Source organism: Centruroides vittatus, unplaced genomic scaffold (genome assembly GCF_030686945.1).
Source record: "Centruroides vittatus isolate TY-2023 unplaced genomic scaffold, ASM3068694v2 contig_466, whole genome shotgun sequence".
In the NCBI taxonomy this organism is placed as follows: Eukaryota; Metazoa; Arthropoda; class Arachnida; order Scorpiones; family Buthidae; genus Centruroides; species Centruroides vittatus.
Genome location: NW_027122260.1, coordinates 638,818 through 655,355, shown reverse-complemented (window position 1 = coordinate 655,355; position 16,538 = coordinate 638,818). Strand labels below are relative to the sequence as shown.

Below are 16,538 nucleotides of genomic sequence, written 5' to 3'. Positions count from 1 at the left end.
TGTATAATAATATTGTATAATTTTTAATTATTTATTTTTAGAAATATTTGGGATAATAATTACGTTTAATTTCTGAATTTTTGAAATTAAAATGCGTTATTTAAAATGGAAAGTAAGTTTTGAGAATGCTTGTCCTATAATTGCTAAATTACATAAATGTATACTCGTTTATCGTAGTGACGTTATATTAATTGGGAATATATAACTTAAAAATTCATTTTTTAAAGTATTCTTATAGCAAAATCGCTCAAATTTCCGTATACCGATGAAGTCTGCTTACATACGAAAGATTTAATGTAGTATGTAAGTTCTAAAAATTATCAAAAAATAATTTTCATAGGATATAAAAGTGACTAGAAGTTTTCAAAATATATCTTATCCTTAGGGACTTCCTTAAACTTACAAATTATGTGCTATAGATAATTTTTAATTATTAGAACTTTGACTATAAATTTTATTATTTAGAAAATACTAATCTTCTTGATTGACTAAAAGTTGTAGAATTCAGTAGAGATTTCTCAAGCTGAAATTATTTATCTTTTTGAATATCTGAATTTACAGAACTAATTTATTCCTTTATAAATTTCATCAAGATTATAATGTGAAATTAAATTTATATTTCTTAATAAATCACTTCAGTAACTACATAATTCAGATGAATTCTTTAAAATTAAATGAGAAACAAACATATATTACAATTTTTCGAATATTCTAAGCACTGTTTACTAAATTTCTTATTAAATTTTATTATAAAACTGAGAATAATTTCACTTACTTTTTAAAACTTTACTATGTATTAATATTAAGTGTAAAGAATAAGAGGATTTTCAAGTTTTAAAGACTTCGTATATTAAATAATAACGTTTCTTATTGTGCAAAGTTTGTTAAATTAGAAAGAATTTACTATAATGTAGAATTTTTAAGAAATGTAATTTTATGAAATTTAGCGTACATTTTGTGTACTTTTATCAAATGTTAAAATAATTATAAATCCACATTACAGCAAATGCTGATACCAACAATGAACTTTCCACTCTTAATTTTCCAAATAGACGAAGAAATAAAATAATTAATGTTGTGTTTATCGCTATACTCAGATGGTACGAAATGGCTCAGTTTCATTGGTCAAGTAGACAACAATTAAAAACACGATATCTTAAGTTTAAGATATTTTTTTTCTAATGTTAGCACTAACAAATCGTTTTATTCATTGCCGAATATCAAGTGGTAATCTGCCAACGAATCAAATTTCTGAAAAATAAACCAAATATTTAAATTCGGCATTTTCGAAAATCATTTAAATCGTGTTTCGTGCATGCTGGTAACTTATTATTATGTAATTTTTCTATTCGAATGCCACCATACCAGTGTGTCCGAGAGGAAAAAGTGACTGTTGCAGATGGAAGTTAAAGTTAATTCGACCAAAAATAGTAGTTGTCCTCTTCCTGAGAGATGGTTAATGACTACTAATTAATACTATTCTACTATTAATATTTGAAAAGTGATCTGTGTTGAATAGATTGTGATGGCTCCGCATGTGATCGAAGTTGCTAACCTTTACGTCTGAAAGACTTCATATAAGACTTGTTTAAATAAAAAAAATCTTGTAAAAATGCGAGAATAATTGCTTTTATGTAATCCCGTAAAAAAAAATAGTGAAATCATGTTGAAAAAGTAAAGCTTAGTAAAAACATCTAAGTAAAGGAAACTTTTGATTGTGACATAAGTATACTGGAAGCAGATTTGACAGTAAGACTCAACATGTGAATAAAGTGCACATTACACAGACTATAATTACAGGAAATTTCGAAGAAAGTAATGTCACCATGATAATAAATAGGAAAAATAAACATCAGCACAGAAAAAGGCTTCGAACTTTACTTTGGGCCTTAAAATCACTGCACGTACAGTACATTAATTTGGATGAATGTTAGAACATCTTTAAGCAGTATCAGTGAAAGAAGTTTGGGGTAATGGGTTTATGAGTTACTAAGGGCAGATGAAATCAGGGGAGGTGTCCAGGTTTCCTGGTAGTTAAGCATGTCCTCGTATATATTGCGTTTATAGAAAAATTATTAGAATTGGTTTGGTTTATTTGGTTAGAACGCGACACGTGAGCGATCTGCTAAGGAGGATGCATCCCGGAAGGACTTTTATGTAAATCTCGCCCTAATTTAAGTGTTGCTAACGCGAAGAAAACCCAAAAACTCCACGTGGCCAGTCCGTTGGCCATGCGCGAATCCACGACTGACTACCAATGTTTGGTGGTTTTATCCACTCGGTTACCGGAGGGCACTTATTTGGGCTGCGAAAGAATTACAGACATAATTGATAAATAATTGCCTGTTAATTGATAAATGTACTAGTATACAAAGATAAATTTAAGTGTAGACATAAATTCGCACTGTCGTCCTTCCGTCTCTGTCCTTCATTAATCTCGAGAATGAGTTAGGTAGATGAACGGCGAGACCATATATGAAAATAGAAAAAGAAAGAGGACCAGATTAACTATATATGAATATCCGATTTGTACCGCAAGTTACGTTATTTTAATTCAAAAATTTTCCCTTGAATGGATTAGATACATAACCGGCATGACTCTATTGCAACAGGAAAAGTATAATGTATTACTTTTCCTGACAAAACACTACTCAACGCCTGTCGCTGTAATGGCCTAACGGCGCATCTATTTCGATATATCATTATCTCAGTAATTCTGTGAATATAATATATATGTTACAGTAAAAACCCGATTTTTAGTTAAAACGCGTTTTAACTAGTTGAAACTAGTTTTTACTGGATGTCATTGTTAAAACTAGAATTTACTGCTAGTCAAAAATGAATTTGAGTTAAAACTAGTTTTAACTAGACAAAACGGGTTTTAACACTAGTTAAAACGCGTTTTAACTAAAAACGGGTTTTTACTGTAACATATACAAGTCAAAAGGCCCGATGTAATTTAGTATGCCCCGATGTAACATATACAAGTCAAAAGGCCATCGGGCCTTTTGACTTATATATGTTACGTCGGGGCATACTAAATTACAAAAAAAAAAATAATAAAATACTGAATATTATACTGTAAAAATATAAAATAAATATAAAATAATTTATATTGTTAATTTAAATGAATTTAATTAATAGCTAGGGGCGCCCCTAGTGGCCGTTTTTGGTATACCGTGACAGAAAGAAAATGCCCATTTTTTAGCTTTATATAATAGATATTTTAAAATTATGTCCTTTTTTGTAAGAAGTATATTTAGTTAATTATTTTGTTACATTTTTTTCCCCCAACAGATGGTCAAAAATGTAAAGCTAGCAATCAAATGTAGGCAGAAATTAATTGATATATAGAAATCCAATCAATATTTTGGGATGGGTTTACGACATTCTGTAAGTTGGAAGTATTTGAACATAGCTGCCGAGTTTCGTAGCAATTGGTCGAACGGCATAGGCGTGCATAGCGAACAAACAAACACACAAATAAACAAACAAACATCCTCATTTATATATATAAATTTCACTGAAACAGTATCATTGTTTGAATGTTTTGAGTAGATTTAGCTTTTATCTTTAGTTTACGAATTAAAATATTTTTAAAAATTTATTTTCCTGTAATTTCTTCAAATAAAACATTCATTACTGTATTCCAGGGAGCAATGATAATACGTATGGCGCATCATATTATTGGAAACGAATCATTTTGGAAAGGAATAACTGTAAGAATATTTTACATTTATATTTACAATTAGGGTTTAATTCATAACAAATAGGGTGTTCAAAAATTTTCTCCGCGGTGGGTAATGTAGATTGTGGTTGCCCCCTGGTAACCTCATGTAAATGGTTTAATTCGAAAATCACTCCACACTACCAGTGCGGAGGGATTTTTCGAATACTTTCTACTTAATAAACTGTAAAATTCGATCATTTGATATTTTTAATTTTACAACTGGGACGTTCATCTACAATAAAATTGGTAAAATCTCTTAAATCTGCTAACGATAATTCAGGTTGTAAATGTATTTATTAAATCTTACAACTCGACAAATATAGGACTTATCGTTCAGGATATGTGTTTAAAGGGCAAAATTAATCACTTTGAATTGTCATTTTAGAATGCATTTTGGGTCTAAACTCCTCTTCAGCTGTTGACAATTCATTAAAAATCTGGTCCTGAGTAAAACCACGAGGAAAATATATTTTTAGTTTAATATTTACTAATAAAAGGCACATGCAATTATATGCTGAGTACTAATATTATATAAATATTTTTTTAAATTAAATACTGTAAAATAAAACCAAAACGAATTTACCTGGGAGGAAATCCATATTCCAGAGTTTAAAAACCTTTTAAAAATTGGAAAAAATTAAAACTCAGTAAATAAAATTGCTTAAAATTAATGTAAATATGACACGTTTTTTAAAGTACAGTATTGTCAACTGCTGAAGAGGGGTTTAAGCTAGAAATGCATTCTAAAACGACAATTTAAAGTGATTAATTTGAATATACTTTTAAACACATATCCTGTATAATTAGTCCTAAATTTGTCGAACTGTGAGATTTAAGAAGTACAACAATTGAAAAGGACGAGAAGCTTTGAACAAAACTCGTAAATGTATCTTACCCAAATAATAATTTTATTTATATTTTCATAAATACAGTACCATATATTAATTTTAATCAACATAAATATATTTAAAAAATTATCGTACAGTTTAAAGTTAAGATACAAAACTGAGTAAATACTCTAAAGTATATGATGATTTTTTAAATTTACTATAAAATATAAGATTTTAATATAAAGAAATATCTTTTCAGAACTACCTGAAAGGAAATGCTTATAATAACGTCGAAGAGAAAACATTATGGGAATATCTTTCAATGGTATAAAATTTGATATATACTTCTTGTATGTATCACACACCTTTTAATGTTACAAATATCTCTACAATTAGAACACAATATGAAAATGTTTAATTAATTAATTAAGTATAAATGCAATCGTCCATAGCCTAAGGTAAAATCTATGTTAACTTTTCAAGGCTCAGCCATCTTATAAAAATCCAAAAGAGGATTTAATGGAAAGAATGACTCCTTGGACCCATTTGCTAGGCCAACCCATTGTTTCTGTCATTAGAAATTACGAAGAAAACACGGCTTCATTCAGTCAGATTTCGTGTCTATCAAAGGCAAATAAAAAATATAAAAAGTATGTTTCAAACTTATAATTTATCCTTACGTTAATAAATAAAATATTAAGATGTTTTTAATTTATTTTATATACTAAATAAGTTAAAAACATTTAATAAATGGTTATTACAATATATTATAAAACGATTTTACACATAGTATTATGTAACAATATTTAAAATTAATATTTAAATAATATGTCATTCTTTCGTACTTTAGTTTATTAAGTGATTAAAAAAGTGTTAATAATATTTATAAAACATTTTCAAATAAAATATTATTCAGTAGTAAAATATTTTATAAAAATATTATTTGTTTTATATTAAATATTCTTAAAATGTTTTATAAAATGAAAATTTAAATATTGAAATTTAAATTTGTTTATTTACATTAGAATATATATTTAATCCTAAAATTCCACTATAAAATATTCATATATATTTCCATAATAGTCCTAATAGTTCATGTAATAATATGAATAATATAATTATTAATTAATTAATCAAAATAACCAAAATGAAATTGCTAAACACAGAAAAATTGTGATTTTCGAATTTAAAAACTTTATTTTATGAATTTATTATTTTATTTTTAATATCGGTTTAACTGTATCATTTTCAGATTAAATTGAATAATTAATTACCATACATTTTATTAGTAATTTTTCAATCTGACGTAATTAATTTGTATTTTAAATAATTTTTGTGAACTAAATGAAATTTTATATTTATTGTTTAGAGATTTGTGGCAAATTCCAATCTCTTACATAAGTCAAGATCATTCGGAATGGAATCCAAGAATAGTTGATTGGTTAACAGATCAAAACAGTAAGTGAAATTTTAAAGTACAAATAATATATTTTTTTCGTAAAATTAATTCTTCATATAAACATTATTATAAAAGAAAATAATTTTGAATTTATGTAATTATTTCAATAAAAGTAATATAAGTAATAATATATTTTAATCAGTTTAAACAACATTTCAAAACACCGTTAAGAGAGAATGTCGTGTCATTAATAATTGTAAATATTTAAAATATAGATGGAAAGACTCATATATTATTTATAGTCGTCTACGTGGACGTTATTTATTAATAGGACATTATACTGGTGTTTAAGGATTGGCACAGTAATGAGAGTTAATTCAGGAAAAATTTCTTTATTATATCACTTGTAGTAGCAATATCCGTACACATATTACACGTGTTTCGGGCTAGCATGCCCCTCATCAGCAGTATTACCACTAAGCACTATAATTATAAGACTCATATATTGATACAAGTAAGCTGAGTGCACAAATTTTTGCTTTTTGTTAGAGATATTGAAAAAAATGCCACAGAAAGACGAATGGATCCTCGTTAATGGAAATTCAATCGGTTTCTATATTGTCAATTACGATAAGAGAAATTGGAAACTCTTAGCAAAACAACTTCAAAGTAATCATAATGTAAGTAATAATTATCTACTGCACATGATAAGTAACCGTTCAGTTTACTATTTAATGTAATTAATGAAATATATAAACACATATTACTGTAGTATTTTCAAATGTGTATTTGTGTGTATCAACAGACGTAATTTTATTATTACTTCAATAATAATTTGTATGATCTCTCTATTTTAACCAATTAATAATATTAATTTTATTTTTAAATATTAATGCTTATCAAATTTAGGAAATTAATATTTAAATCGTAAGTTTATTAAACTTTTTATTATTCTACTTAAAATAATATTATATAAGAAAAAATTTTAATGAATAATTTGAACTTTTAGGTGTTTTCTCCGACAAACCGTTTTAAATTATTAAATGACGCAGTTACTTTGTACACGTAAGTGAAAAATTAATGTTTATATATAATTGTATATTGTAATATAAAATATTTTGTGTACTTACATAAAATTATACTATTAAGATTCATCAGTTTTCAAAGGTTTTATCTGAAATTTCTCCTTTGAAAGTGATGAATTTTGATTCCACATTTAACATTCTATTAAAAATTTGATTCAATTTGCTTTCATTAAATTTTAAAAAAAGAATTGATTAATTCTACCTACATCCAATCTTTTCGAATAAAATATTTTGTATTTTACATAAACAAATTATTTATATAAATACCTTGTTTATCTTTAATCTATGATTATAATATAAACTTTCTACTCAATATTTTGCTCTGTGATGATTATAAGATTGTAGTAACATATCGAGGACCCATATATCCGGCTCATATCGGCCATACTTTTAGCATACAGACTTATTATAAGCCCGAAATATGTCTTAAAACTGTGTGCTAGGTCCGTTAAAAAATAAAAGGATATCCATAGAATATCATAAAATATCATAAATATCACTTCTTTTTCGACAGACTGTATCTTCAATTTAAATTTTTAATTTTAAATAAAATTATTTTTGTCTGAAAAATAAGTTTGCAGAATGCATAAATGCAAATTGACTAATTGTAAATTGATGGATATTGAAAGAATACTCGTGCTTATGGGATCAGATAGCTACAATGGAACAATTGTGAGGTTTGAGATTTGCGACGTCATATTATTTTTTGAAGTGATTAAATAAACATGCATCTTTCCTAACATCTTTTCTGTTTTCTTAGTATCTTTTTTCCACCCTAAATTCCTTTCCTTACTAATTAATTATACATACCAAACGACCGTTTAAAGTAAAACTTTTAATCTTTCTGCTGCCCAAATCTCTTGAATTTTTAATGGAGATGTCTTCGCGTCCTGATCAAAAATATATTGTTACTTTTTGTTTAAAAAAGTAGAACATCCCATTTTCTCATGTATATTATAGAGTATCTTTAGGTTTTTTAAACAACGTATATTTCTTATATTTTTTAAACAACAGTGTTTCAAAGTCTCGCAACTACAAATACAGCCCAGTTTAAGAACTATTGAGTTAGAGGTTCTCTAGTTCTTTCAAGAAACTTATATTCTTTATCTTCGGGCGAACAGTTTAAAATAGAACACAATATTGTGTTCTATTTTAAATTTTGAAGAATGTCGAAGAATAAGGTGAAGAATATAAGTTCCTTGAAGCGCTAGTTAAAATAAAAAGCTGTTAACGCCACACTCAGTATATTTTTAGAGGTTCTCTGTTCTATCAATTTATTTTTATTAGATCAATTTAAAAAGATCAGTTTAAATGAAGAAAACAAAAGTTTTAATTTTATATAATACTGTGAATGAATTTCAAATGTAATGATGAATGCAATGATAGGGAATACGATTAAAAAAGCAATAGTTTTTCTGTAATTTGAGGAAGAAATTTGTTCATCCGCTCTTTTTATACGGTTCTCGCCTTATAAAATCGCTCAACTTTTCAATAGATATAATGCTTGAAGATGCAGACAAATAAGCAATTACTTTACTGTCTAACCAATTTTGTTGGTTTAGGATAGACAACAGCACCGTTTCTCAACATCCACGAAAAGAAATTAGATTTTTAAGAAAATTTTCAAGCTGTAAATTTTCCTTAGAATAAGTCATATTAACCTCATTCGAGACTCCTCCTATTTGCCATCATTTCTTCCAACATAATTTCGTCTAAACAAGATAACATATCTTAAACTTTATCGTCTTTAATTTTCTCGTGTAAGATTTATTGATTTCTTTTCATTCTTTACTTCATTATCAAACATTGAATATAATCAAAATTTTAGCAATAACATGTAATGTTGGGTTTTAAAAATGTTAGTTTATAACAAGGATTTAAAACGATAGCAATCGAACACAATTTACTTGATTCTACATTATCTCAAGTCTTTCTTGTAAACAATTTAATAATTACTTCTACAAAGTTACAATACTATCATTATTTTGTGTTTCTAAAAAAAGCTACAAGGCAGCTAAATTTCCCATTGCCATTGAAACAGGAGTTTTTTTCTGATGGTTTCAATTTTAACGTTAAAAACTGCTCCAATGAAATAATTTTTGATCAAATTAAAATTAATACTGGTAGTATTCAAGTTGAATATGTAATGTAATAAAAAATTAAACTACTTGACCGAATAACCGGTATATCGAAAGTTATTTAGGACCTTGTGCTTGATTTTGCTACTGATTTTGATGTGATTGTGCTCTCTTCACATATTTAAATTAAAATTTCGTTTGTTTCAGTAAAATTTAACCCGTAATAATGTAAAATTTCAATTTGTCTTTATTGACCTATTTTTAATTTAATTTATTCATTTTAAATCATCTGTTAAAATTGTTGTTCTTTCTCTAAGTTAATAATTTGTAATAGTAAAGTAAAAGCACGTTTTTATAAATTTTGGGTATACATTTTATATTTCAGATTAGATTATATCGAATTTGCAACTCTGTTAGATTTTTACTTATATATACCTTCGGAAACGGAACTAGTGGTGTTAAAACAGGAAACGTTCACACCTTTAATGGAATTTTCTTACGTAATGCATCACATGAACGAAGAAAAGAAGTGGAAAGTAAGTTCTAGAATTTAAAGGAAATGATGAAATTAAATTTTCTGTTATGTAATTAAGGAAAAATAGCGTTTACTTGTTAAATTAATACATTAATAGTATTGCTAGCATAATAATATTTGAATACATTTTATAGATCTTTTTCCATTATTGTTCCCAGTATTATAATCTAAAAGAATCGGTACAAATATATAAATTGAATTATCAGATTTATATCTCATTTCTTATTAATTATAAAAATGACTCGAAACTCGTAAATCATATTTATTCAAGTGACAAATAATTCTGAAAATAATATCTGAATGATAAATCTTATTACTGACGCAAGAAAGAAATTTCATGAATATAAAAATTTTACGTTCCTATAATTAATAAATTATTTAAAATAAGTCAAATAAAATTATGTTTAAAAACAGATTACACATATAAAAAATTCTGAGCAACCGAAAAATTGAACTTTGAAATAGTGAAAAATAAAAAGAAATATTTGAAAATTTAATGGACTTTATTTACTTTTATTTTAGGAATTTATGAATTATATTTTCGAATCTTTATACCATAAACTTGGATGGGAGGTTAAAACGGATACAGAAAAATCGAGTATATCGTAAGCATTTTTAGTTAAATAAGACTATCTATTTTTAATAAATGTTAAGTTTATTTAAAATAAATAGAAATATATATAGTTTTAAATGATAAAAGTTTAATATTTATATTATTTATATGTTTTTATAAATATTACACAAAACTTCTTATAACTTTAGCTTCACATCAGTGCAAATTCTTTCTTTATGTCTCCTTGCCCCCATTTAGTGAACACCTTTAACAAATATAGAAAACTTTACTTATATTTTAATATTGTTGTAATTATTATTGTAACATACAATATTATTCAACATTATAGAAATATAGTAATTTCAAATTGTTTAACTATCCTGAAAAATTGCTCCTATTTCAGAATGTTTATCATTCCGACATGCAACTAATAGAAAATAATAATAGTGTTTATTAATTCTTCATAATACACCATACCAACAACCTTCACACAGTTAACAGATTATAAAAATTCGATAGATGTATTTCATTTTCAGCTGTTAATTATAAAGATTGTTTGAATATGCTTAATATATGTATATTTTTGATAAATATGTAAAATAAAATTTATAATTGAATACTTTCAACGCAGGTCTTTACGATATGTGGTCTTCAATTATTTATGCGAAAATGGTTATGAAGATTGCTTGATTAATACAAGAGACCTATTTACAAAATGGAAAAACGATACGTCTAAGTATTTAATTATTTTCTATTTTAAAAATAATACATGAAATTATAAAAGTTTCCTATATAAAGTGTAAAATGTAATTCCAAAAAGGAAAATTAATTTTAATCTTATATATAATCTTGTATATATACACATATATAAATACTTTCAGAATTATGGGGATGCAGATTTAACAGATTTAAATTTAAACTAAGTATAAAATCACTTATTACATGCAAGATAAAATTAAACAACAAATATATCGAAAATTTAAACTAGTTTTGTTCAATTTGTTGTAATTAATAACTGCGATAAAACAATGTTTTAAATAACAAAAGCTTTGGAATTACGGGTGCATTGTCTTTTTAAATTCGAGTTTTTTAGAAAATGAATAAAGTGTGAACTTACTAATACAGAAAATAATAATAATATTATTATAATTATGTTTTTATATATGTAATATATATATATAATAAAAAACATTATTATATTTAACATATATACGCTATTGTCTACATTATATATACTTGAATATACTTGTTTACTGAAATTGGTTATATCTAACAAAATAATTTATTCTGTGTAGATTTCGTGACTTTATATAATTCTTCATATATATTCACAAAATCCACACAAGTTTTAGTGAATTTGAAAGTCGTGGAATTTTATAATAATTTTCGATAAGTAATATGTACCAAGTTTATAAAAAGAAATTGCATATGTGGAAGTCTCAATAAGGGTCTAGAAGAGCCGCATGCAGTTCCGAGCCACAGTTTGGCCACCGTAGATGTATACATTTAAATTACAGTATTACCTCACATCAAAACATATTGAACGCTTTGACATGAAGCAATATATAATTACTTATACGTAAAACGATTAAAATTTTAACTCTTTTGTGTCGTAGCATCCACAATTATGTTATATGTAATGAAAATGATAAAGATTATGATTCAGTTAAATTAAATTTTTATTTATTTAATTTTTAACAATTTTAGCATTAATGAGGAGAATTTAAGGATTTAAATTTTTTAAACAACTATATTTTAAATGGATTAAATTGTTTATAAATCTTATTTTCAGCATATCTGTAGCTTCAACGAAACATAATATAGTTAGGTATTAAATGTATCCAATTAATAAATTAAATTGAAACTAATTATATTTTTAAATGACTTAAATAGAGCTATTACTTTCAAGTGAAAGGAGAACCGCTTTTTTCATTTATTCAGACACAAGGATGATAGTTTTTCAATTAATAAAAAAATATGAAATGATTTTGTTGTCACATTTATTGTTACAATTAAATGATTTATTTCTAATTTATTTTTAAATGTTTCAGAATTAAACGATCCGAAGCGGAATTACTCAATTTTTGTGCGATCATAAAATATGGTACTAGAGAAGATTGGAATTTTGTTCATGATTTGTATTTAGTGACGAAGAATGAATTATTTCTCATACCTTTACCTTGTACCAAAGATCGAGGATTATTTAAAAGGTAAATTATCAATTTTTAAAAAAACGTATACAATTGAAGAAAATGGTCCATAGTTGTAAAAGTCAATTTATAAACTCTTAATTTGAAATATACGTTGCTTGACAATTGTTATGGTACAGAGAAATTTTTCGACATAGTAGTGGGCACAAATCAAGAAATAACTACATACCTTATGTAAGTATTTCCTAGGTTGGCAGATAATTATGCAGACATAACAGTTCTGTTACTTTTTGCTAAAAGAGCTACGAACCTATCCTTTTGAGTTGTCTAATTTCCTACAACCATCATAAATAGGTAAGGCTGTTCCTCGGAACTCAACAGCTTTTTATGATCAAAAGACCATACATTCGGACACATTCATCTCTGTCTTAACTGCAATAACTTTTTCCGGACCTTATGGTCGGACAAAGTTCAACTGTTCACCCATAATCATGTGCACTCAAATGATGCCATTCAAACATCTGTTACTGATATTTGCTTTCAACCGAACTATTCCACTGAAACTTGTAGTCTTCGAATTTCTATCATATGTTATTCCTACAAACGCGAATATTAGGCACTGAAAATGATGGCTGATAAACACCATTTATACAAATTGTAGATATTGCACAACGATGTCCTCTGCAGGTTAATTTTAACCAATTATGTTCTACTGAGTGGCATTTCATGGAAAAAATATCGCCGTTCTTTATCAATTGTCAATCAGTACATATCAAGATCCATTATTAGCATTGTTTGATAGATTTGATTTGATGAAGATGATAATTATATCATTATGCGTGTTTTTAGAATTTCCAAATTGCTCCCATTTTACAGCCTTTGTCATTAAAACTTATAATTCTGTACCGTGTCGTTCCATCTTCAATTATATATCTTCATTCACTTGACAGTAAATGAAGGTATATAATTTCATTCAAAGATTTTCAGAGACCTTTAAACACAGAACAAATCTGGTAATTCTGAACACACATGTATATTGTTGAATTATGTTTTAAAAGTCTATTATAATTACTTATTAAGTTATTTGTATTTTCTTAACTAAAAGATTTGTTTCTTTAATTATTTTAGATTGTTCGGTGTATTTTTGAGAAAAGAAAAAGTAATAACTATTTACAAACTTCTCTTTAATATTTTTGACAACGAAAATCTATGGATAGAGTTTCTTCAATTTTTCTCTAATCATTTTAAAAGAATATTGGAGTGAGTAACTATTTATGTAAAATAATTCATTAATAGTATAAACTTATTATCCATATTAGCAAAAATTTAAATGCAAGATAAACCAATTTTAAATGTATTAATATGTACACATATATAAATGCATAAATACGTTACCTTCACATAAAAATCTGTTTGAATTTTGCAATTTTTATCAGTTAACATAAAATGTAGTTAATATACGGACCAAAACAAGCTCTTCTCACTTACAGTATACAGGTAATTGTAATATAAATATTTTTAGTGCAGGATTCCTAAAATACCGGTTAGCTTCAGATGATCGTCCAATAATGTTGAAAAAAAGGAAAGCCGGTAATAAATTGCTCTGATGTTTCTCAAGTAAATAATTTGAATAAGTTGTACTTCAGTTTTCTGATTTTTTTTCCTTGCATAACACTCTATTGTTCTTGTCTTTTAACTCTAATTTAATATACAAAATAATACAGACGTTTGTAAAATTACAAACATCCTTATTACTATTCTCAGGCCTTTTTAATAAAAATAAAATAGAATGAAATGAAGTTTAATAAACCATTCATATTTAGTAATACGCTATTGATTTTACTTTTAATTAAGAAATTAATTTGTTCTTCTATTTTAACTATTTATTTTCTATCCTTGTTTTTTTCAAAGATAATGTAGAAAATTCTTTGACTCCCTGTAAAAAGTTTTATATAGTCTATAAAAGACAAAAGCCTTATTTTGAAGAAAGGAGTAAAGTTTTTGACAAATTGTAAATAATAAATAAAATTTTTATATAGTCTGTCCCCACTCGAGATAGGATTCCCTACCCCTCCATCTCTCCTCCTTGACTTATAATCCTCAAAATGTAATAGCATCAAGTCCCTATATATACCTGTTGAATTCAACTTAAATGCAAATGATAAAGATTCGAAAGATTTCGTATTGTCTTTGAAATATATTGTTGTGATTCTTTAGTAATTTTTCATCTATAAACAGTTAGTATTTCTAAACCGAAATATAATTTATTGTGTAATTTTGTAAATAAATCAATTATTTAAACATTGAATGTTATTCATCCTTCTATGAATTATTATGCAATATGCAGTTATTTCTGTATATATCATGGATTTTATTTAGTATTTACCACAATTTTATGAGTAAAAATACACAAAAACCTTTGTATCAATTATACAGAAATTTAGAACAGATACCTCCATTTACATAAATTTTATTTACGTTAATTAAGTATATTAATTTTAAATTTTAAATAAAATCGTAAAGTATTAATTTATTGTGAATCCGTTTTATTTATACAACAATAATATATATTTTATTAATGATTTAAAATTGATTTAATTAAAGCTCTTTTAATATAATATTACAGTATCTATCGAGTGAAAACTTTCATGGACTTGATCGAAAATTATATAGAAAATGAACTGATATTTAATCAAGTAAGATTTTATATTAAGTCATTTCTTAAGATAAATTTATATAATTAATTTGTGAAATATCAAACAGTCGAGTGATAAATTATATAGATTAAATTCTATCTGTACACATCCATTTCATATGGATATTAATATTTTACGTTATTATATATATCGTAATGATTTTAATTTTCAGTTTGAATCCATTTTCCGCAAACATATCGATGAATTGAACGAATCCGATGCGAAAATTGTTAAAGAAAGTTTACGGAAATTCAAAAGGATAGTATTAAAAAGAAATCGAGAAATATCTTCTCTGACAAAATGGTTAAAAAGAGACTCTTGGTTAAGAATAATTTCTGTGGAATGAATGTGACAGAGGCCAGAAGTATAGTGAACAGAACTTCAGTTTCGGATTTTACTGGTTACATAGAATTTATGTTTTATATATCTTGTGTATTTACTGTTTAAGCAGTAGTTACTTCAAAACTTGTTACGATGTAAAATCCAATTAAGATATTTTTTATCGTTATGAAGTTAAAATAAATTATTTTCCTAGAAAAATTTTAACTTTTTATCTATATAAAAGCCGAAATCGGGACAGTTACGGATTTTTAAAAATATTATATTGATAATCTCAAAATTATATTATTTTTCTTACATAATAAATTATTATATAAATAATTGCTTGACTATAATTATTTATAGAAAAATTTTACAAATATTTCCCACTGAAATAAGTCAAAGAGCAGTTTTGAAAGAAAAATCTTTAATAGTATAGTTGATAAAAAAATACATTGTTTAACGTTTAATACTGTAATTGCTAACTTGGCAATCTCTTGTATCATGAAAGATCTCAAAAAGTTTTTTATAATTTTTTTATTTCGAGAAAAAAAGATCTCCGATTACATTCGCTGGAATGGTTAGTATTGTTTTAAAAATTTCTTTAAGATTTGGAAGGCATTAATCATTTATTGGCCTTTAAAATATTTAAAACATTACTGATGGCATCTTTCAATATGGTTTTAAAACCTTTTACTTCATCAAATAATTCAATACTTACAATATCGGCTACATCATCATCTTTTTAAATACAGTCTAATCCGCGTAAGTCGTCATAGGTATAACTAGACAGTATAATATATAAGACTTTTCAATTGTTTAGAACATTGCCGTTTATAGTACATAATTTACACAGGTTTAACACAAATATGCAAATTTTTAGAAGTGAAATGGTCGCGGAGGAAGACGGCGATATTACATTTAGAATAAATGCTGGAATTTTCGGAAATGGGAGAAGAATTAATAAAATTTAGTTTAATTACGTTAAAAGTATACAAACTCTATATTAAATTTGTAATGTTTACTAAAAGTGTTAATCAGGATTAATAGCAATCAAATGTCGTACTATTTTATAGTAGTTTAACACAAATATGAAAATTTTTAGTAGTGAAAGGGTCGCGGAGGAAGATACAGTAATACCTCGATTTTCGTTGACTTTGGTTT

General features: G+C 25.8%; 1 protein-coding gene across 2 annotated transcripts in view; it reads left to right on the top strand.

Moving 5' to 3' along the window:
* Positions 1 to 15,596, top strand: part of LOC136977658 (aminopeptidase N-like) — a 34,804-nt gene extending 19,208 nt beyond the window's left edge. For both annotated transcript variants that reach the window (XM_067273188.1, XM_067273189.1), the window contains 13 exons: positions 3,654 to 3,719; positions 4,820 to 4,885; positions 5,044 to 5,210; positions 5,930 to 6,018; positions 6,509 to 6,639; positions 6,969 to 7,024; positions 9,508 to 9,658; positions 10,180 to 10,262; positions 10,842 to 10,946; positions 12,262 to 12,420; positions 13,489 to 13,620; positions 14,987 to 15,056; positions 15,229 to 15,596. In XM_067273188.1, the coding sequence (XP_067129289.1) occupies positions 3,654 to 3,719; positions 4,820 to 4,885; positions 5,044 to 5,210; positions 5,930 to 6,018; positions 6,509 to 6,639; positions 6,969 to 7,024; positions 9,508 to 9,658; positions 10,180 to 10,262; positions 10,842 to 10,946; positions 12,262 to 12,420; positions 13,489 to 13,620; positions 14,987 to 15,056; positions 15,229 to 15,402 (1,449 nt within the window). In that variant the 3' untranslated portion in view covers positions 15,403 to 15,596. The remainder of the gene's footprint in view (positions 1 to 3,653; positions 3,720 to 4,819; positions 4,886 to 5,043; positions 5,211 to 5,929; positions 6,019 to 6,508; positions 6,640 to 6,968; positions 7,025 to 9,507; positions 9,659 to 10,179; positions 10,263 to 10,841; positions 10,947 to 12,261; positions 12,421 to 13,488; positions 13,621 to 14,986; positions 15,057 to 15,228) is intronic.
* The last annotated feature ends 942 nt before the right edge of the window (positions 15,597 to 16,538 follow it).